The 18,225-nt window shown below is 39.3% G+C and overlaps 1 protein-coding gene and 1 long non-coding RNA gene across 8 annotated transcripts in view; one reads left to right on the top strand and one right to left on the bottom strand.

The window, feature by feature from the left end:
* VRK1 (VRK serine/threonine kinase 1) overlaps positions 1 to 17,735 on the bottom strand; it is a 49,295-nt gene extending 31,560 nt beyond the window's left edge. Inside the window, exons 1-2 of one of the 7 annotated variants that reach the window (XM_030274948.4) lie at positions 1,709 to 1,808; positions 1,000 to 1,020 (exon numbers count right to left, since the gene is read on the bottom strand). Coding sequence is in view for 3 of the 7 variants with exons in the window: in XM_072930387.1 (XP_072786488.1) it covers positions 1,244 to 1,343 (100 nt within the window). In the remaining 4 variants the exon portion in view is untranslated. Of the gene's footprint in view, positions 1 to 999; positions 1,021 to 1,243; positions 1,683 to 1,708; positions 1,831 to 17,484 lie in introns of those variants that run through there. The other 6 variants (XR_012056490.1, XM_041716881.2, XM_030274947.4 and 3 more) reach the window with 6 other exon arrangements.
* On the top strand, positions 1,832 to 8,241 carry LOC140684335 (uncharacterized). Its single transcript, XR_012056493.1, has 2 exons — positions 1,832 to 2,205; positions 7,588 to 8,241. It is a non-coding gene; the product is annotated as an uncharacterized lncRNA (long non-coding RNA).
* Positions 17,736 to 18,225: the final 490 nt, after the last annotated feature.

The raw sequence follows: 18,225 nt of genomic DNA, 5'->3' as shown, positions 1-18,225 counted from the left end.
TAAGACGAGGAGAAAACAAAACTAAACTTTTGCTCAATGAGTAGGGTAGAAAGAACATGACACTTAAAGTCTCCTGAAAACTGTAGAGCTGTTTCATGGGAGGGGCAACACAAAAAATAACTGATGTGTTGGTGACTTGTCACACCAAGTGAGGTAAACAGTGAACAAAGACTTTCTTGCATAAATCAAATATTCCCTGACTTTCTGTGAAAACCTCTCCAATTTAAGTTCCTGATTAAGATACTGGACAGTTTATGGCACTCACAGAAGAGGAAGCACTACAGTTCTGCCCCAAGGAAAAAAAGTATTTTTAGACAAAATAAATGCCATTGGTGGGCCACAATTACTGAGAAATATGTAACCACAACAGCACCATAGTGCTGACCAAGGAAACACCTTTTTTTTTCTTTTTTTTTGCTGAATAAACCAAGATAACTTAGTATTTCAGAATGCAGCTTGTTCACAGGTAGGAAAAAGTCATTTACAAGTGGAACTACTGTGCTACTAATTTTAAATTGCTTTCTCAAGAAAACATTACTTTTCTTAAAGTTTCTTTTAAGGTTATTTAAGGTTCTCCTGAAAATTTTAATCATCACTCAGTTGTTGCAATAAAAAACAGTGATCATTGTAAGGTACCAAATCATGTCACTCCAAATCACCTCACGTCTACACCAACTGCAAATACCTAATACATGTGAGTGAGACACTTAAAGGCTTTTTGATAATTTAGCACACTGTATAAAAATCGTCAGCTCTGAAATTCACCAGGAATCCTACATCACTTAGGGATTACCCCCAAGAATTTAGTGGACAGCTTATTCCTTCAGATGATAGCACAGGCCCTTTGACACAGTAATAGTTACAGGAAGCTTCACAACAGCTTTTGTATTTTTCTTAGCCATAAAAAGGATCCATGGATTCCATACAAAGTAATAAAAGTCTATAGTTCTTAGAGTGCTTAAGCATAAATTGAAAACCAAAGAGAAAAACAGAGCTCACCCTGTCTGCAACTGCTGAAGTCTTAAACAAGGAAGTCAAATTGCAAGAAGTAGAAAGTTAAGAAAAGCCATAACCAACGACAGAAACTAGCTTAGCTCAATTCTTACATTCCAGGCCTTCCCTGATCCTAAAATTACAGGTTTTTTTGATTTGTAGGCGTGTATGAAAAAAAAAAAATTACTTTAAAGCAAAATTTAGGCACACCTCCCAGCCAAGGTGATGCCACGCCGAGATAGTGACGAACCTCTAAAGTGACACAGAGCACAGCTTTTATTCAGCCTCCTCCGCCTAGATTTAGTGCTAAAAAAACCCCAAAAAACAAAAAACGGGAAGTAAAACAACATAGGCCGCTACCTAAGGCCGCTTTCGAGCCCACAGCAGGGAACGGCGGGTCCCCAGACCTCACGGGTGAGACTGTGGGAGCGCTGCCCCACTGCCCCTGTTCCCTCCCTGCCGGCCACGGCTTGGGCCGGGAGAGGGAGGGGAGGGGAAGGGGAGGGGAAGGGGAATAGAAGGGGAAGGGGCCTTCCCTGCCCTCGGGGAGGAAGAAGGCGCGGGCGGGCCCCGCGGTAGCACCGGCCTCCTCCGCAAGGGAATGCGGGAAAACCGCCCGCAATCCGCCACAAGGGCCGGGGATGCTCGTCACGGCCAAGCAGATTCGAAACAGTGCCCTAAAATTCGCCTCCTAAAAAAAAAAAAACGCAAACACCTGCACCCAGAGGCAGCCGCTGGCTCCAAGCACCTCCTGCGCCTCCCGCTCCGAAATTCCCGCACTGCCCGCGGCCCCGGGCGGCCCGCCCGCCCCGCCGCCACCTCCCAGCACCGCCCGCGCTCATTGGTCCGCCGAGCGCTGCCCGCCGCCTCCGTCCCTCCCTTGTCGCGATGCCTGCTGGGAAGTGTAGTCCATAGCTGTAGAAAGTAGCCGCAGGAGGGCTCGACACGGACCACACTTCCCAAGAGGCACCGCGGCCCGAGAGCGCTCAGGAGCTGAAGTCTTTTGCGGTCATGGAGTCTGTTGGGTTGGAGAAGAGCTTTAACACCCGTGTTCACCGCAAAACCGTGCCTGAGATCCACATCCATGCGTGTGGAACATTTCCAGGGGTGGTGACTCCACCACTGCCTTGGGCAGCCTGTTCTGGTGCTTCACAGCTCTTTTCAGTGAAACAGTTTTGAGAGTTACAAGAAACCTTGGTTTCCTACGCTGTGGTAAGTTTGGGAGGGCCTTTCTCAAGCTGATACCACAGGATCAGTTAGGTTTAGGAAAGGTCGTCGAATCCAGCCTATGATCGAACACCAGCAGGTGAACTAGACCAGGGCATTAAGTCCAACCTTTCCTTAAACTCCGCCAGGGACGGTGATTCCTCCTCCTCTCATAGGTACAAATGTCCGCACATCCACCCCTGATTCTGCCGAGCTGTGAAGTCAGAGAGAGGGGCAGAAGACAAAAGATTTAATATTCCCTGTCAAACCAGGGAATTTAGGTGATGAGGCAAGAAAATAAAAGGACAATTAGTTTGTTTTGTTGATTTACTGGGTGTTTCAAACCATTAAAAAGGCATTATGATTTCATGGCCACCATCTTCACATGCTGCAGTTTTAGAGGTACTAAACAGCCTCAAACAAAGAACTGTCATTCTGTGGTATGTTCATCATGACAATAGATTTCCTTGACCGCCTGGGTTACATTAAGAATACTAGATTTGTATTTTTGAAATACTAGGTGCTACTAGAGATGTTCAAGAATCTGAGCTGTTCTGTATGTTCTAGGGCACTACTGATCATAGGAAAGACCCAAAGTTTGTTTGAACTAAGTGAAGAACACTACCACCCAGGATAGCATTTCACTTGCAGTACCATCCACTCTAGTATTGAATTACTGGGATCATGAAACCATTTTAAGATGCTGATAGAGAAAAATTAAATGGGAAATTTAATAAATATTCCACTTTTACATATTAATCACATTTTAGTTTAATAGAATGTAGTACTCAAGTTCTAAAGTAAATTATGTTCTTCACATTTCCGTTCTCTGAAAAATTATAGAATTAAATGCCTTATAATTCCAATATATGTTCTCTTTCTGCAATCTTCTTTAATTTTCTGCTTTGCAAAATGAGAAGAAAAATGCATATACATTGCTAAAACACCATGCCATACAATGACATGCACAATGCATTAAAACCACAAGAAATAGTAAAAAAAGAAATTAGTAAACAATTCCAAAATGAATGGAGAGACTGTGTCACCACGGATACTTGATAAAAGGGTACACATGCACTACTCAGCTGTCCTAACTGGGGGCTGAGGACCACAGATGGAAGTAGAGATTAAGGTTACTGTAGCAAAAAATCATCACAATATTTTACTCAAATTGCAGAACTCATGAATGACTAGACCACAGAAGATTTTGATAAAAAACTTATGGTCAGAGTCCATAAACAGTCTGAAAAAGAGCAGTGGTATGATCACTTTCCAAGGAGCAAGTTTTTGATTCAGTATCTTTTGTTGCCATGCACCCACTGCACACCTGCTCTGGTATACAAGGAATTATACTTCCCATCATATCCCCATTATTATCCTGCAGTGGGAATATACTGACACTAAGGGAAAAATGTATTCACTGCAAACTTACTTTTTGTCCTCCCATTCACATTTCACACTATTTTCCTCACAGGAAAGTGGTTGTATAAATTAAATTAAGGCTGTGGCTTTTTTCATCTAATGTGCTTTTATTAAGCTTTAAAAGAGTAATCACTATTCTCTAAGTATATCAGTGTGGCACTCCAGAGTTGTCTTGTTTATCCATTAATATACATTTCAAGAGAATTTAAACTGATCTACCCAGTAACCTCGGAGCTTGTGTGTATTTTAGGAGACCGGTACAACGTCCAGTTATATCTGAGTGCTGTTAAAAGGTAGATAGGAACAAAACTGGTTTTGCCAATCTTTCCAGGTGTCTTTACAAGTTAGACTAATTTTTGTATTTTTGGGAAGGAATATAAATTTTTGTTTTTTAATTCCTTCAGAATGCAGTGAATAAGAAACTGTTATTTTGAATACTTAATCAGTTTGATGAATCAGTATTTATTTACTCAGTGAAGTTAATGCACATCTGTCTAAAAAGTTCCTCTTGAGATAAGGCCATCATCTAAGTTTTCCTCACCAAAGGGAGGGAGGTAAAATATTGGCCTTTGTTAAGGTCAATTTCCTAAAGAATGTAATAAAGAATCACTTCAGCAAAATAAATATTTACCCCTTATTACAAATGAAGAATCAGACACAGAGGTGCTAAGTAAAGTTTGTTTAGCTTGAAGTGATAAAGGAAATTTGGAACAAATCTCAAAGTAAGACTTGGTTTACTTGACTCTTAATTCTATATTATTAATTAAAAAGACATCATTAATTGTACGTTTCAAAACATTTAAAATTCAAAATTAAGATGCTGAGGCAGGAAAAATATTTTTATATCTTGCAGCTCTTTTAAAATATCATCTGTATTCATTCCCAGAATAGTTAATTTGTTAAAGAGAGGAATGGAATATGGGGTAGAAGAGATCCAATCTCTACAGAGTACCCAATAATTCAACAGAAAGGGGATGAAGTATTAGAAGAATTGATGAAAACACTGTGAAAGAAAAGCTACACAGAGAGATCCATTGGAAGTTTCACTTTTTTCCTGGTAGTTTTGTGATGCTAACAGACACATGATTTGAAGCTGTTAAAGGAAATAATTTTAAATAAGTTGAAGCTTCTAAGACAAGAGCTTGTTTGAAGTGCATTAAATTAATCCAAATTAAAGGACTTCTATGAGTTTCTAAAGCATTCTATGTTTTCTTTGGTCAAGGTCCAAACTCATATGCATAGGCAGTTTTTTCTCAAATTAAACGACTGAATTGTCTTGACTGTGAAGTGTCTCCCCCCATCCCAGTTAGAGTGATATTTATAGGTAGAAATGCATTTTATCTGGGGGCACTGTATATCCTACACAGTAGATTCACTCACATGCACACAAACAGCAGTGCATAGGATCCAGCTGTAACGATGCAAAGAACTTTTGTTTATCATCAAACATTTCTTATATTCCATTACATGTGAAAGAATTATTATCTGTCCTGTTGCAGTGCAATGCTTTTTCCTGTAATGGAATTTTACTCTGCAAATTTATTTTGGTATTAAAAGGTTCCACTTTATAATGTCTATGGTTCAATCAGTGATCTAAAAGGCACTTAAATACTTTGAACAAGATACATAAAACGCTTTTATTGCAAAGCTTTGCTGTATCTACCAATTTTACCATTGATCTCTTTCCATGTAAGGCAGTTCTGGAAGCTGCCCATGCTGTATAAAATCACATGGTGGCTTTTGATCTCCAGCTGGTGATTAAAGCACATTATGGAGGTTTGAAATTTTCTTGTGGTCGTTAGCATACCTCCAAACACTTCTCTGCTAAATAGTAGTGTTTTCATTATATGCTATTTAAATAAGAAACCAGAATTCTATAAACTTATTATTTGCTATTCTTTGTAGCTCAGAGGATATAAATCTCTTGAATCAGGTGAGCTTATACTTAGCTGTGGACTTCCTGATCAAATAGTGATTTCTTAAGGTGATTTGGCTCTAGAAAAATGCACAAAAGAATGAGGTTATATTTTTTAAAACCCTCTTTTGATTCAAACAGGGAGAGCTCTGTGCCTTGTACTCCCTATCTACAGCTCCGTATTTCCCACTGCTTAAAGACATCACTATCACTTCCAAGGTCACCAAGCTGTCATATGTTTTCTACAGTGGATTTTTAAACAATGCAGTATTAACTCTTTTGCTTGAAAATAGAAAAAGTAGCATATTTCTGTACACTTTTTGAAAATGTATTTGTGTGTTGGGAAAAAGAAAGAATCACTATGTACTTTTTACTTACTCTAGCAATCTCTTCCATTATTTTCATAGAAAATAAATGAGTATGCCAGCTTTATATATTTTTTTTATCTTTCACTTTATTATATTTCATCTTATTTGTATATTTTTATCAACTACACTTTGCCAAGAAGGAAAGTTTACTGAATGTTACCCAGATACAGAGGAAAACATAACATTTGTTCAAAGATACTACAGTCAGTAAATACCAAATAAATTCAAAAGCCTTGTTAGTTGTTCTATCCTGTCTCCTCACTCCCCAAAATAGAACAAATATAGGTAACCTGGTTTCTGACGAGTCAGTGGTTACAGACTGTTAAAAGGGAATAAAATCTGGGTCAAGGGAAGAATATTGGCCTGGAATGGATTTTGCAGTTGTAAGGGAGACTTTTGAAAGGACAGGAAAACTTGTGGAAGAGACGTGCAGGCAAAATATTCAGGTTAGCAGATATCAGCAGACCCATGAAGGAACACAGTTTTGAGTCAATTATGCTGTGTGGCACCTTGAATTATTCGAATCTAGGTAATAATATCTGCATTTATCCATCAGTTTCATGAGAGGGAGCACTAAAAATTTATCATTTAGTTAATATTTTTACTTATAAACTACATGCTAAAACACCTGAGATCTTTTATAAGATTGGAGACGGCAGTTTTTGCCTGAAGAGTCCATTGTTCAGAAAAAAAAAATAAAAAAACAACAAAAAGCTAATGAAAATTAGCACATTTCATCCTTTTTTAATATCAAAAGTTAATCCATATTCATATAAATAGTTTTTTTGGTGAATTAATTGTCTCATACAACCTTTCTTTGAGGAAGTAAAAGGAGCAGAAGTCATTGACTGTTTCCTTGGAATGAGAAGTAATACAATAAAAATTAAAAACAAAACACTGCAAATCATTATCATTTGTACTTGCCTGTCTTCTGGCAAGCTTTTTTTTATACAGAAATATCTGTCTGGAGAAGAAAAAGTACTTACAGAACTGCTATTCTATACTTGAGCATAGAATGGAATCCTTCCTGTCGTGCCACTGTACTGCATAGTGTTGGTGTTCATGACCATGCTAATCTACAACATATTTACATGACATGTAACAAAATACATTATTTGCATAAGAACTGGTTTTCCCCACTCTCTAATGGCACTAAGAAACTAAAAAAGTGCTACCACTAGGTGTCTCATTGGTTTCAATGTACTCCAACCTAAGATCAAGAAATGCTCCACAAAATTTAACAGAAATACAGTTGATTACCACTGACATTCCCTCCTTTGTTACACCAGCACACCCTGAATTTAGTCACATGCATTACTGTAATCAAGCTGTCAGTCAGATTTTGGAATATTTCATTTTTTGACACAATTACAGCAGAATCCCTACAGCCCGTCTAGACCATGGGTATAGCAAGATTGATATTGTGTTACAAAATGTGATCTGACAAAAAAAATGATGCTTCTATGCAGAAATTAAAGCAACTTTGAACTGCTAATGCATTTACCCTGGAAATATGTCACATAATGTAGATTGTCAAGAATCAATATAACTGCCTGCCCATTCACTATTCTTGTGCTTTAAATGTTTAAATGTTGTCTGTGTCATTTTTATTTTTGCTCACAAATATATAGCTTTAATTTTCTTAATTGGAACCAATTGTACAGTGAACTTTTTTGCTTTTAGGCTTACAGCAAAAGATTTAGAGAAACAATCAGAGGAGAAAGGGGATGTCAAGGAGAGACTTGGGCTGATGTGGATATTCTTCTGAGACAACCCCATCTACGAAGAGCCACAAAGCCAATGGGCTGTTTCATTGGCATTTGTAAAAAGCTCACTGATAAGACATCTAGAATATATATTGATACCTTTTTCTAGAATTTCATGTTCCTGTTTTTTGATGTATAGTGGAGAAGATAACTTTTATTATTCATATTTCAAAACACGAGAGATGTAAGTAGAGGTGGAAGGCTCTTTAGATGGAGATCCATCTGTCAGCAATTACAAGGGTTCCCCTGAACACATGTTACAAACTTCAGCTTGGCTCAGGTGAGCGTTGGTCAGATAGAGTCTCTCTCACTTTTGGGATAGCAGTTTGTGTTTTAACCAAGAAGGTAATTTTTACCATCTGATGACTATTTCATGTCCTCTGTGAATGAGTTTGCAGACCCCAGCATCATTTTATGTAGACAGATGTCCCCTTTCACAAAAACAACTGTCACAATTGGCAATGGTTGTCACACGTGCTGGCAGCAGCACAGGCTCAGGATGAATGGAAGGGAGACAGGAGAGCATCCTCTGGCTGCACAGAGGCAGGAGAGGATGGTGGATGTTTGCAGTCCCACAGACAGGACTGCTGCCTTTTCAGTGTGCAGGACTGTTAGTGCAAGGGTCTTCTGTGTGACTGGTGCTCTTTGCTTTAAAGGCCACTTGTTTGGATATTTGTAGAGAGGTATTCCATTAGAATAGCTTGATGCAAATGTGCATAGATAACTTAGGAAGCTTCTTGTCTGATACTAAATTAATAATTGCTTCCTTTCCAATGGTAGGTGGGGAGAATTGCAAACACATTTTTCACTGAAGAGTTATGCAAGGCTTCAAGAAGCTGCAGAAACACACATGTAGCTTCACACACAGTCTCAGCACTTTTCCAACCTCAACTTCAGGAGACCCACTGTAACTCTGCTCCTTCTCTCCATCTTCTTTCTGTCCTCAGGGTCTCATTTGCTTATTTTCCATATCGCAGGCACTGGCCCTGTTATTCAGAGAACTACTGTTTTACTTGAGTATTATCTCACCTCCTAAGACCTCTGTTTTTAAGATCTGTTTTTTCAAGTTAAGTTGCCGTATTTTCATGCAGACATCTGCTGAAAGCATTGAATTAATTAATATAGTAGTAGCAACTAGGAAAACATGATAATCAGTTTTGTCCTCTGCCACAGTGAAATTACCAGGGCAGAGAAAAATTGTGTAGAATCTGATGGGCTCTCTGTTTTATGATTTGTTACTCAGACAACAGGTTAAATTTCTGGCTTTTCTTTCTATTCTTCCATCTCCTTTCCCTTCACATACTCATCTGACTCCATCTACACATACACAAGATGACCTTGCATATCTCATGGTGGAGGTGGCGAGTTCCACATTCCCTGCAGACAGGATGCTTTTTGACAGGAGATGCTAAGCTTTGTCCCTCCCCAGCTGCCTGTAGCTCATATTTGGTTGAAGCATACTAGGAAGAAAGTGTTTACCATCTATTGTTGAAGCAGCTAATTTTTCAGTAATGACGTGGCTTTGAAGATATTTAAATGGTATGAAACCTACATCAATGATATAAATAAAGAAGCAAGTTCAGCAGTTTTTATGACACTGTATATTGACAGTATTCTAAATCGTCCACTAAACATTTTTCATTCTCCCTGGAATATCAACATACTGACTGCAATATTTCTACCAATGTTCTTTTACTTGCTAATAATCAAATTGAAGGCATCTACCTTTTCATTTAGAACTACTTGCTCCAAAAAGTAAGCACAGCCATTTGAAACAATTTTGTAGGTATGTCAGATAGAATGTAAGTTTTAAATTGTTGAATTGTAAGACTGCCACCTTGTAAACATATTATAATGTATATTGGTCTATTTTGGAGAACAGCTGAATAATAATGTACTTTAAAAACAGTTTGAAATACATCTTCTAAGATATAAAGCAGAGAGGATGACTAATATGAGAACATGGCATTTCACAGCAAACTTAATGAAAGCATGTGAAAACTACAGTATCTCATCACCACAGTGGCTACATTGGCTGCAATACAGTCAATACTATATTGTCTGCTAGAAAGGCTATAAGTATAAAACATTCCATCTCTCCTGATGAAAGTAACTTAGCTGGGTCAAGATTGATGGGTAAAAGAGTAAATATTCCAGCTTCATGAATTTTATATAACCTATACTTGAATATTTCTTAGAATTGTGTCCCATCTCCTTGACCAAAGTAAACTTTGCTTTTCCTTCATTTTCAAAGAGCCTTTTGAGAATGATCATTAAAGTAGGAGCATATTTTTAATACATAATTTATCTGCAGAGCCCCAAAATAGAGCCTGCTTTGCCTGCAATTCTAGTTATAAAAACTTGAGAGGGCACAACTACTTTTGAAAGGAGTAGATTGCCTGATGAGGTGTTTTACCCTTTGTATTAAGTTATTTATTTAAAGTTGAAAATGTTTCCTGAGTACTTGCTGTTTACTTGACTTTATAATGTTCCTGTGTGAGACAGCCTCCTAGCAGAGGGACTGTTCTGCCTGGCTCAGGCATGAAATCATTGGTGCTGTTTGCTCGACCCTGCATGTAGACAGAGCTAAATTATCCCAAAGTGCACATGGTGTCTCTCTCTCCCGCTAGTGTAGAATGTTATTCAAGCACTTGTTTGGGGATGAAAAGCTCCCTTCCTGTAGTCAGCTATCATGGAGTACCTATTCAACATAGATGCCACATTGCCTCTCACTCTTAATCAAGACCTCATGGTATGGCACTCAGCACTTACACCCCGGGCATCAAGAAACAAACAGAACTGTTCCAGAAATTCTAAAAAGCCCCAAACAATATAACCTATATAACCAGAAACAATATAGTCCTATATAACCAGTTAAAGATACGCTTGCTGCAACTTCAGCACTGATATCTTTGTTCTGTTGTTTAGATTAAGCTCAAAATGTAACTGTTTTGTGACCAATTTTTGGGTCATATGAAAGAGATAAAGGCTATGTTTGGGAATGTTCAGAATGTGATGCAACAAAAATGTTCTCATATAAGAAAATTGAAAGGGGAAATCATATGTATGGAAGTTTGCCATTTCTGTATGCAATTGGTCAGATAGGATACATAACCTTTTCTTGCAAATGTTGTTTTTCACATCTCTGAATTTTCAGAGCATCTGCTGGAAATAAAAAAACCTATTATATCATCCTAGAATCAGAAAGGGGAATGAAAGGAAGAGGTATGCATATGTAGGTGTGTACTTTCCTAGGAATATTCTGAAAAACATTCGTACCTGGTCTTTAGAGCAAGCCAGTTGTGAACAATTAATTCACAATACAGGTATAATATACTGGGTAGAAATATTTGAAATTTTATTACTGATTAAGATTTTAGTTTATTATGTATAATAATCTTTAGCTACTAAACATTCAAAAGATGGAAAGCATAAAAGACTGAAAGGACATATGGATAATTTTCTTCATAGAATTACATATTTAACTCACAGCCTCAATGTTGTTGGTTTATTTTTTCCCCCAATGGAAAGCTAAGGATAAGGTAAGGAATGCAGATTATTATAAAGCATTGGAAAAGTTTCTTGTAAAACACCATTTTTAGATGAAGGTTTGTTTTTTTTTCAAATTGACAAGATAGCATAATGCAAAGCAACCTATCTGCCCTTATGTGGTCATTTTTACCAGGGCAATATAATCCTGGATTGAACATGAACCATTCAAGGGTGATCTAATAGTGTTTTATTCACCTTTGATGCATTGTGAATTTATGTTTCACATCAATAATGAGCTGCAAAATCTTTCAGGGTACTAATAAACAAAATATAGCATTGAAATAGTCTTGTGCCCTACTAACAGAGGAAATAACACAAAAAAAATCAAAACTATTATGAGAAATATACACACAGAAATATTCAGAAAACCCATAGGAGATGTTCCAAGAAAGAACCAGAAGGGACATTTGCCTAGGAATAAAAGAAGCCTGGGGATTTAACAGATGAGTGACAGAGATGACAGCAGGTAGGAGTGGGCAGCTGAGGGGTTTGGTCTGGTGGCAAGGAGAAGAGAATTGCACCTGGTGTTCTGGCCACAAAAGTTGTTGGGAAATAGACAAAGCACAAAGAGGGCAGAGAGTCCAGACAGAAGAGGGCAAGGAGAACAAAACTGGAGTTACTGGAGAGAAGACACAGCCAGCTGGAATACCTTTTCAAATCAGCAGAGATTGTAAAGCAAAGGATTAGCAGAGGCAGGAGGAGGAAAAAGAAAACATGTCTCTTGCAAAGATCTCCACTGTTCTAGTAAGTAAGATTTTTCCAGCTGAGGAAAGAGGGAAAGTGAAGCAGACAAGGCAGCAGGTAGAAGATTCTTGCCAACTTCAAGTTTCCCAGCCAAGTTTGTTTAGTATGGTCACACATGCTACTCTTGGCACCTGCCAAGTTGACCATTTATAATGGTTCAGAATTTTACTTGTTCCCTTTTCACTGCTTGAAATTATCCTGGATGACTTGCATCTAAATGTAGTTTAGAATGCTATTTGATGAGTATCTGGAAAAATGTGAGTTGTATAAGTAAAAGTGGGTGTTAAGGAGCAGCTTTTTGCCTGCTACAATGCAGCTCTGCCAATGCACTTCAGACTTGACTTGCAATACCCTGCATAAAAATCAGTGCTGTCTCTCTTCAGAGCAGTGACTCAGTCAAGCTGAACTACACCACCTCTGTGGCAGAATATAGTCTATTGTATCTGTTTTATAACCTTTATGACTCAGAATCCAACACAGTTATCACAAAAGACAGAGCAGTTCCAAAAGCGTATTTGTAATGCAGACAATTTAATACATCACCATTCAAAGAGCAGCTGAAATTTCAGGCTGGTACAGCAAACTGTATCTTAAATAAAGACTTGCATTATTAACAAGTTGCATCATGTTTTTCAAGATCCATGGAAGAAGACAGGAAAGGGTGACTTGGTTTCTTTTTCCTGACATCATTACTAACCAAAAGACACAGGACTTGACAACTCAGGGACCTGAAACATGGGTAGTTTTACTTTCTAATCTTGGGCTGGATTTGAGTTATTGACCTGTATCAAGACTGGTAAAAAAAAAACTATTGCCAACTTATGCAAGCAGCTGCAAAGGGTTTGGTTGTTTCAGTACTTTTCCTAGAGACAAACAGGGTACAAATAACAAAAATAGTCCTATCTACCTATTTTGAAGTCAGTACTGCAGACTGAAAAGCACCAAACTCTTTGAGTTTGTCTAAGCAGGGAACTATTGTGAAGTGTGTCTCTATGATTTAATGTCACACACAGACACATGCTCCACCATATACCTAACTTGGTTCATGTTTAAGCCAGTGGTAAGGGGCAGCCATAACAACATTTCTTACCAAGTCCATGAATAGGCAAAATTTGAGCCACCAAGTTAGTGTTTACCTACTGTTCTTGATTTCTTAGTACCAAAATCAGACTCAGATTCCCAAGGCCATTTTTGCTTTCCACAGAGAAGAATTTGTATCCATCTTTTACAAGAGGTTTTGAAAATGGCATTACAGAATTGTAGATAAAGGAAACTTTACAGTTTGCAATAACATGACCATCATGGCTGCTCTAATCGTCACACCTTTAGCATAATATATTCAGATCCTCCTTGAGAAGTAGTTTCTTCACAAACTGAATAACTGAATTTAACTTATACTGCTAATAGAGATTTCTTTTGTGACACATTGAGCCATCCAGTGGCACAGGCTGAAAAGACTACTGCATGTACTTGTTAATGCATTTCTCTAATGCCTTTCTCTGTATCAGAGATGTATCAATGATTACAAAAAAAAAAAAAACCAAAAAACCAAAAAAAAAGCCCAGAACAAAACAAAGCAACACCTTCCTCCCCCCCCCCCAAAAAAAAAAAACAAACAATGAGCAAACACCAAAAAAAAACAACAAAAGAATATAAAATCTCTGTTTAGTGATAACTGCAAAGACATAAAGGTAATGAGCATTTCTATTCATATAAGGTCAGACAGAAGTAGTCTCTCGACACTGATTTAATAAAGAAGGGAGATAGGCAAAAAAGAAAGAAGCAATGGAACATTTCAAAAAGGAAAAGTTTAAAATTCCAGGTTGAGGCTGCATATCTTCCCTCCAGTCACTTCTTTACACATGTACGCTTTTCCTAGCAGAATAGTTAAAATTAGATCTCAGTCTTTGGTCACCTGCAAATTCTTGTCATACCAGTTTGAGTTCATTAATTTACCCCACATCACCTCACTTTTGTCAATGCCAGAATCTTGTGATTGAAAAACAATACTTTAGTATTTGAAATAGACAGAGATAAGTATCTGTACACAAGACAGAACCAACCATTGAGGGCTTAAATGAGCAACTTATTAAATATAGTGTGATTTATTTTTTTTACGCTAAATAATGGTGCTATAGCAGTATTTGGTAGAGCTTGGCTTAGTGTGTGCAATGAAGAAAGATCATTAACAAATAAAATAGGGAGCACCTCAGGGGACACGCCTACAGACAGTCTGTCACCCACTAGTTTTAACATTTCATTTCATAATTAGATATCAATTTCTGAATGCCTAAATGAAACCAGCCTCTTTCCATCGCACCACTGTGCATCAGCTTTTAGTGATAAATTCAAGGCTGTAACAACGTTCCTCTTCCTAAATTTTGAGGGGAAAAAATAACAAAATAATAGCCAGAAATGACATTCCAGGTTCTAGCAACCAACAAATCATCCAACAACAGTAAACAATTTTAATACCAATATTTAACTCATTGCTGATGCACTGGAAGCAGTAATAAGGCCATATAAAAATATATAAGAAGCAGTATTATTTCTCACTAACTTCAGAAAGGGTAGGACTGCTGTCCCTGGTTAATAAGGAAATGCTTCATTGATCACAAAAGGAATGTGAGTCTTCTATCATTCTGGTAAAATTTATGACATGCAAGTCAGTAAGAACTATTGTAGACTTCATGGGACTCCCTACTGTCAAATAGATCATTGCAGAATCTGGCTGTAGCTACGTTAGGATGACATAAAGAATGAAAAGTGTTCTACTCTGGAAACAAACTAAGCACTAGTCAGTGTTTCCCTTTCTAAAGTAAGCAAGTCAGTTCAATGTCCAGATGATGGAGCACATGTACTCCATGTCACAGTGTAGAGTCTTGATGTCTGCTTTCTTACTGAGACAATCAGTGTTTGGAAGAGACCAGTAGCATAGATCACATCAGGATTTCAAGTTTTTATCTGCCAAAAAATAACATAACTACATTTTTTTTAAGTAATTGTTAGCTAGTCGGAAATATGAACTGTTGTACAAATGTGAGAGCTGCCTTCATTACTGCTGTCATTGCATTTTTCACTGGGGTTTTTGGACCAGCAGTTCCTGTGCTTCACAAATAACACAGTTGTAGTAGGCTTAGCTGTGTTCTGCAGCAGGTGGGCAGGATGAGACTGTAAACCATCTGTCCATGCATCTATCTTAGACACATATCTCCCCTATTTCAATTATACTCAGGAACCATTTCATTAGATGACTGATAAAATCATCTCCATTTATACATGGGGAATGAAAGGTCCGGGGTGCTTCCATGTTTCCTTAAGACCAGAGCTCAAGTCAGTAGGGTCTGTTCCTTTTGCAATAGTGCTCCGCTCACTGGACAGTCTTCCTTCATCCTCTACAGCATCTTTCACTTTCTGAGGCTCCCTGTTTACCTCTTTGTGTGGGCTGCACGTAGAATGAGTCCGTTTACAGAGTTTGCCTCTTCATGTTAATTCACTTTATTCTGGATATTCAGCATATAAGGTATTCATAGATACCTTAATGTGAAAGGACTGATCCAGTGTCCAAGTTTCATAACTGCACTGTTCCCCTTTCAGTGTAATCCTTCCATTACCCTGAGTATTGCAGTGAGCTACACTGAAGTAGCATACAGTATCCTGGGGTGATGTTAACTGTGGACTGTGTCAATCTAAAGTGAAACATCAGGGGGTTCATGTTCCCTCCAGCATGGGAAAGGACAATTTTACACAGGGTTGTTGAGCTCCTGTCAAAGAGCAGATAGCTGTGCCAGCAGTGGGAGGAGTGGCTGCATGGAGGAGATCCAAGGGCAGGCAACTGCTCCCTGGGGCTGCAGAATCTGAGACTGGGGCTGAGGCACCCTCCTACTGCAAGGGCAGGTGGAGCTGTGTTGAGGCTGCTGGTTCAAACAGCCCTGAAGGCTCTGCCTGTGCAGCTGAGTAGCCCTCCCGTGCCTCTGCAGAAGACAATTTCTAAAGGCTAAGAATGTGTCCTTTTTTTATTATTATTTTAAATTCTCACAAATATTCCTGACCTCGTCTGAAAGCAGTAACACCTGAGCAAAAGGAGAATCTTTTCAGTAATGCTTACTGTCAAGTACATATTCATACAAAGAATTGCAAAATTTCCACATGGAGCCAAACATGTTTGGACAAGGTCTTACCAGGAGGGCATCCTGTCTGCAGGCAGCTGACTGTGCAATCGGAACAGGAGCAGTCAGCTGAGAAGCTGCACCTCCTCTGATTAGTACTGCCCAATATGACCCTGTTCCTGGGCAGATCAGCAGTGCACGTTGTGTCTCTGCCTTTCCCATAGACACTGTCGATGTGCTAATGCGAGGAGCATGCATGTCTTATTTGCTAGAAACCTTGCAAACAGAGAAATGATTAAACTGCAGAGGATAGGCACTAGGCTCAGCCCCACAACCCTGTTAATTGCTTAATATGGTATCATATGTAACAGATTCTCTCTGCCATGGTAAGGGGCTCTTTGTTGGGCACTTAGCCCAGTAGCAAACACAAGCTGGTTCAGCTTTGCAGGGCCCATAGTACAGTGCAGGGGGGCTTCAAAGGCGTCCGAGAGATTGCTTCCAAACAAAGTTTCTGCCTGTATTCTGAACCAGGGGGAGGTTTCTGATGGGAATTCCTGTGGATAGAAGGGGCTATATGTTCTCAGACAGTGGACAGCAATAACCCACTCATGCTCTGCAGCAGCAGTTGTGGTTGCAGCATTGAATTGATCTCTAAATTGTGAGACACTCTGAGGGTGCAAATCCTACCACTGGCAGCACCTGGGGCCACTTTAAGGCCTCTGTTTTACTTAAACCTGAGCAACCTGCTAATGCACAGTAAGAGCTGTCACCTGGCTTTAGACTATTACCACATTTCCTTGATGTTTTCTTTAGCCATTGCCCCGACCCCTCACGATACGCGCAGAAATTGAGGTCCCTTCACGCAGTGTGAAACCCCTTTATTCTGGCACAAGAACAACAGAGCTTTGAAGTTCTTCAAAGCAACATAAACACGTCAGGTTAGTGGAGAAGCCAACAAAGTGTCTCCGGGGCCGACGGTGCATCGGGAGCCGCTTTCCCTGAAAGGCAGCGGGGCTCTCCGCGAGGTGCGGGCCCCCGGGAGCGCTGGGATGGAGAGCGGGGATGGAGCGCTGGGATGGAGAGCGGGGATGGAGAGCGGGGATGGAGAGCGGGGATGGAGAGCGGGGATGGAGAGCGGGGATGGAGCGCGGGGTGCGCGCCCCGAGCCTGCCGCAGCCTCGCCCTGCGTGCGGCAGGGCTGCAACCCGCGGCTGCATTGCTGCAAACACTGCACGCTCCTGCTGGGAGCGTGCTGCTTCTGCTGCCAGGCTTGGGACTGGCAGCGAAATTAAATTAAACTCTCTTCCTAGCGAACGGGAAGGTGAGGCAAACTTCGAGCTGGGTATCATGCACGGCTCTTGCTTGCGGATGTGTTACGCACAGGCACACGCAGGCAAAGTCACACTCACCTGGGGGTCACGCAGCGGTAACACCGACACTCCATCTGCTTACCAAGAAAGCCAACATAGTGTTAAAAAGCAGCCAGGATGCTCAGACCAGATTGGACTTTAGACAGGAAATTATCTTTTCAAATTTTGGTTGAACGATAAGAAGCTTTTAAAACTAAAGAAATGAATGATGTATGCAAAGCTGTACTTGAAATGATTCTGGTGTTGCAAATTGCCATGCTCTTACTGTGGAGCTGATGAAAATAAATGAAGCTCTGCGTTGCTGGGCTTTTTCCTCCCCCTTCTAATAAATGAAATGAAAAAGCCCCATTATTGAGCCACCTGCTTCAAATTCCTAATTGTGGTAACTGAATTCTGAAATTATTTGTTAGCTGTGTAATATCACACGCATTAAAAATACTGAGAGGCTATTAAGTTCTTTAAAGCCCAACACTGGATAAAAAGGTGCAGCTATCTTCAGATTTTTATTTCCATGAAATAACTTTTCCAGTAGAGAAATATGTTCAAATCCTACAAGTGCGTCCTGAAAAAATCCCTTTTAATTTACCAGTTAGAGAAGCTGCAAAGTAAAGACCCAGGAGAGGTCCATTGGCATATTTAAATATTTTTTAAATAGTGCTGTATGCCATGCTGCTCATATTTTTCTAGCATATAAATATAAATATTTCAGAAGACAATAGAAATCACATGAAATATAAATGTAATATTTCTAATGAGCAGGTGAGTGAGTGTACATGTGTC

Source organism: Taeniopygia guttata, chromosome 5, assembly GCF_048771995.1.
Source record: "Taeniopygia guttata chromosome 5, bTaeGut7.mat, whole genome shotgun sequence".
In the NCBI taxonomy this organism is placed as follows: domain Eukaryota; kingdom Metazoa; phylum Chordata; class Aves; order Passeriformes; family Estrildidae; genus Taeniopygia; species Taeniopygia guttata.
This window is presented reverse-complemented; position numbering and strand designations above follow the sequence as displayed.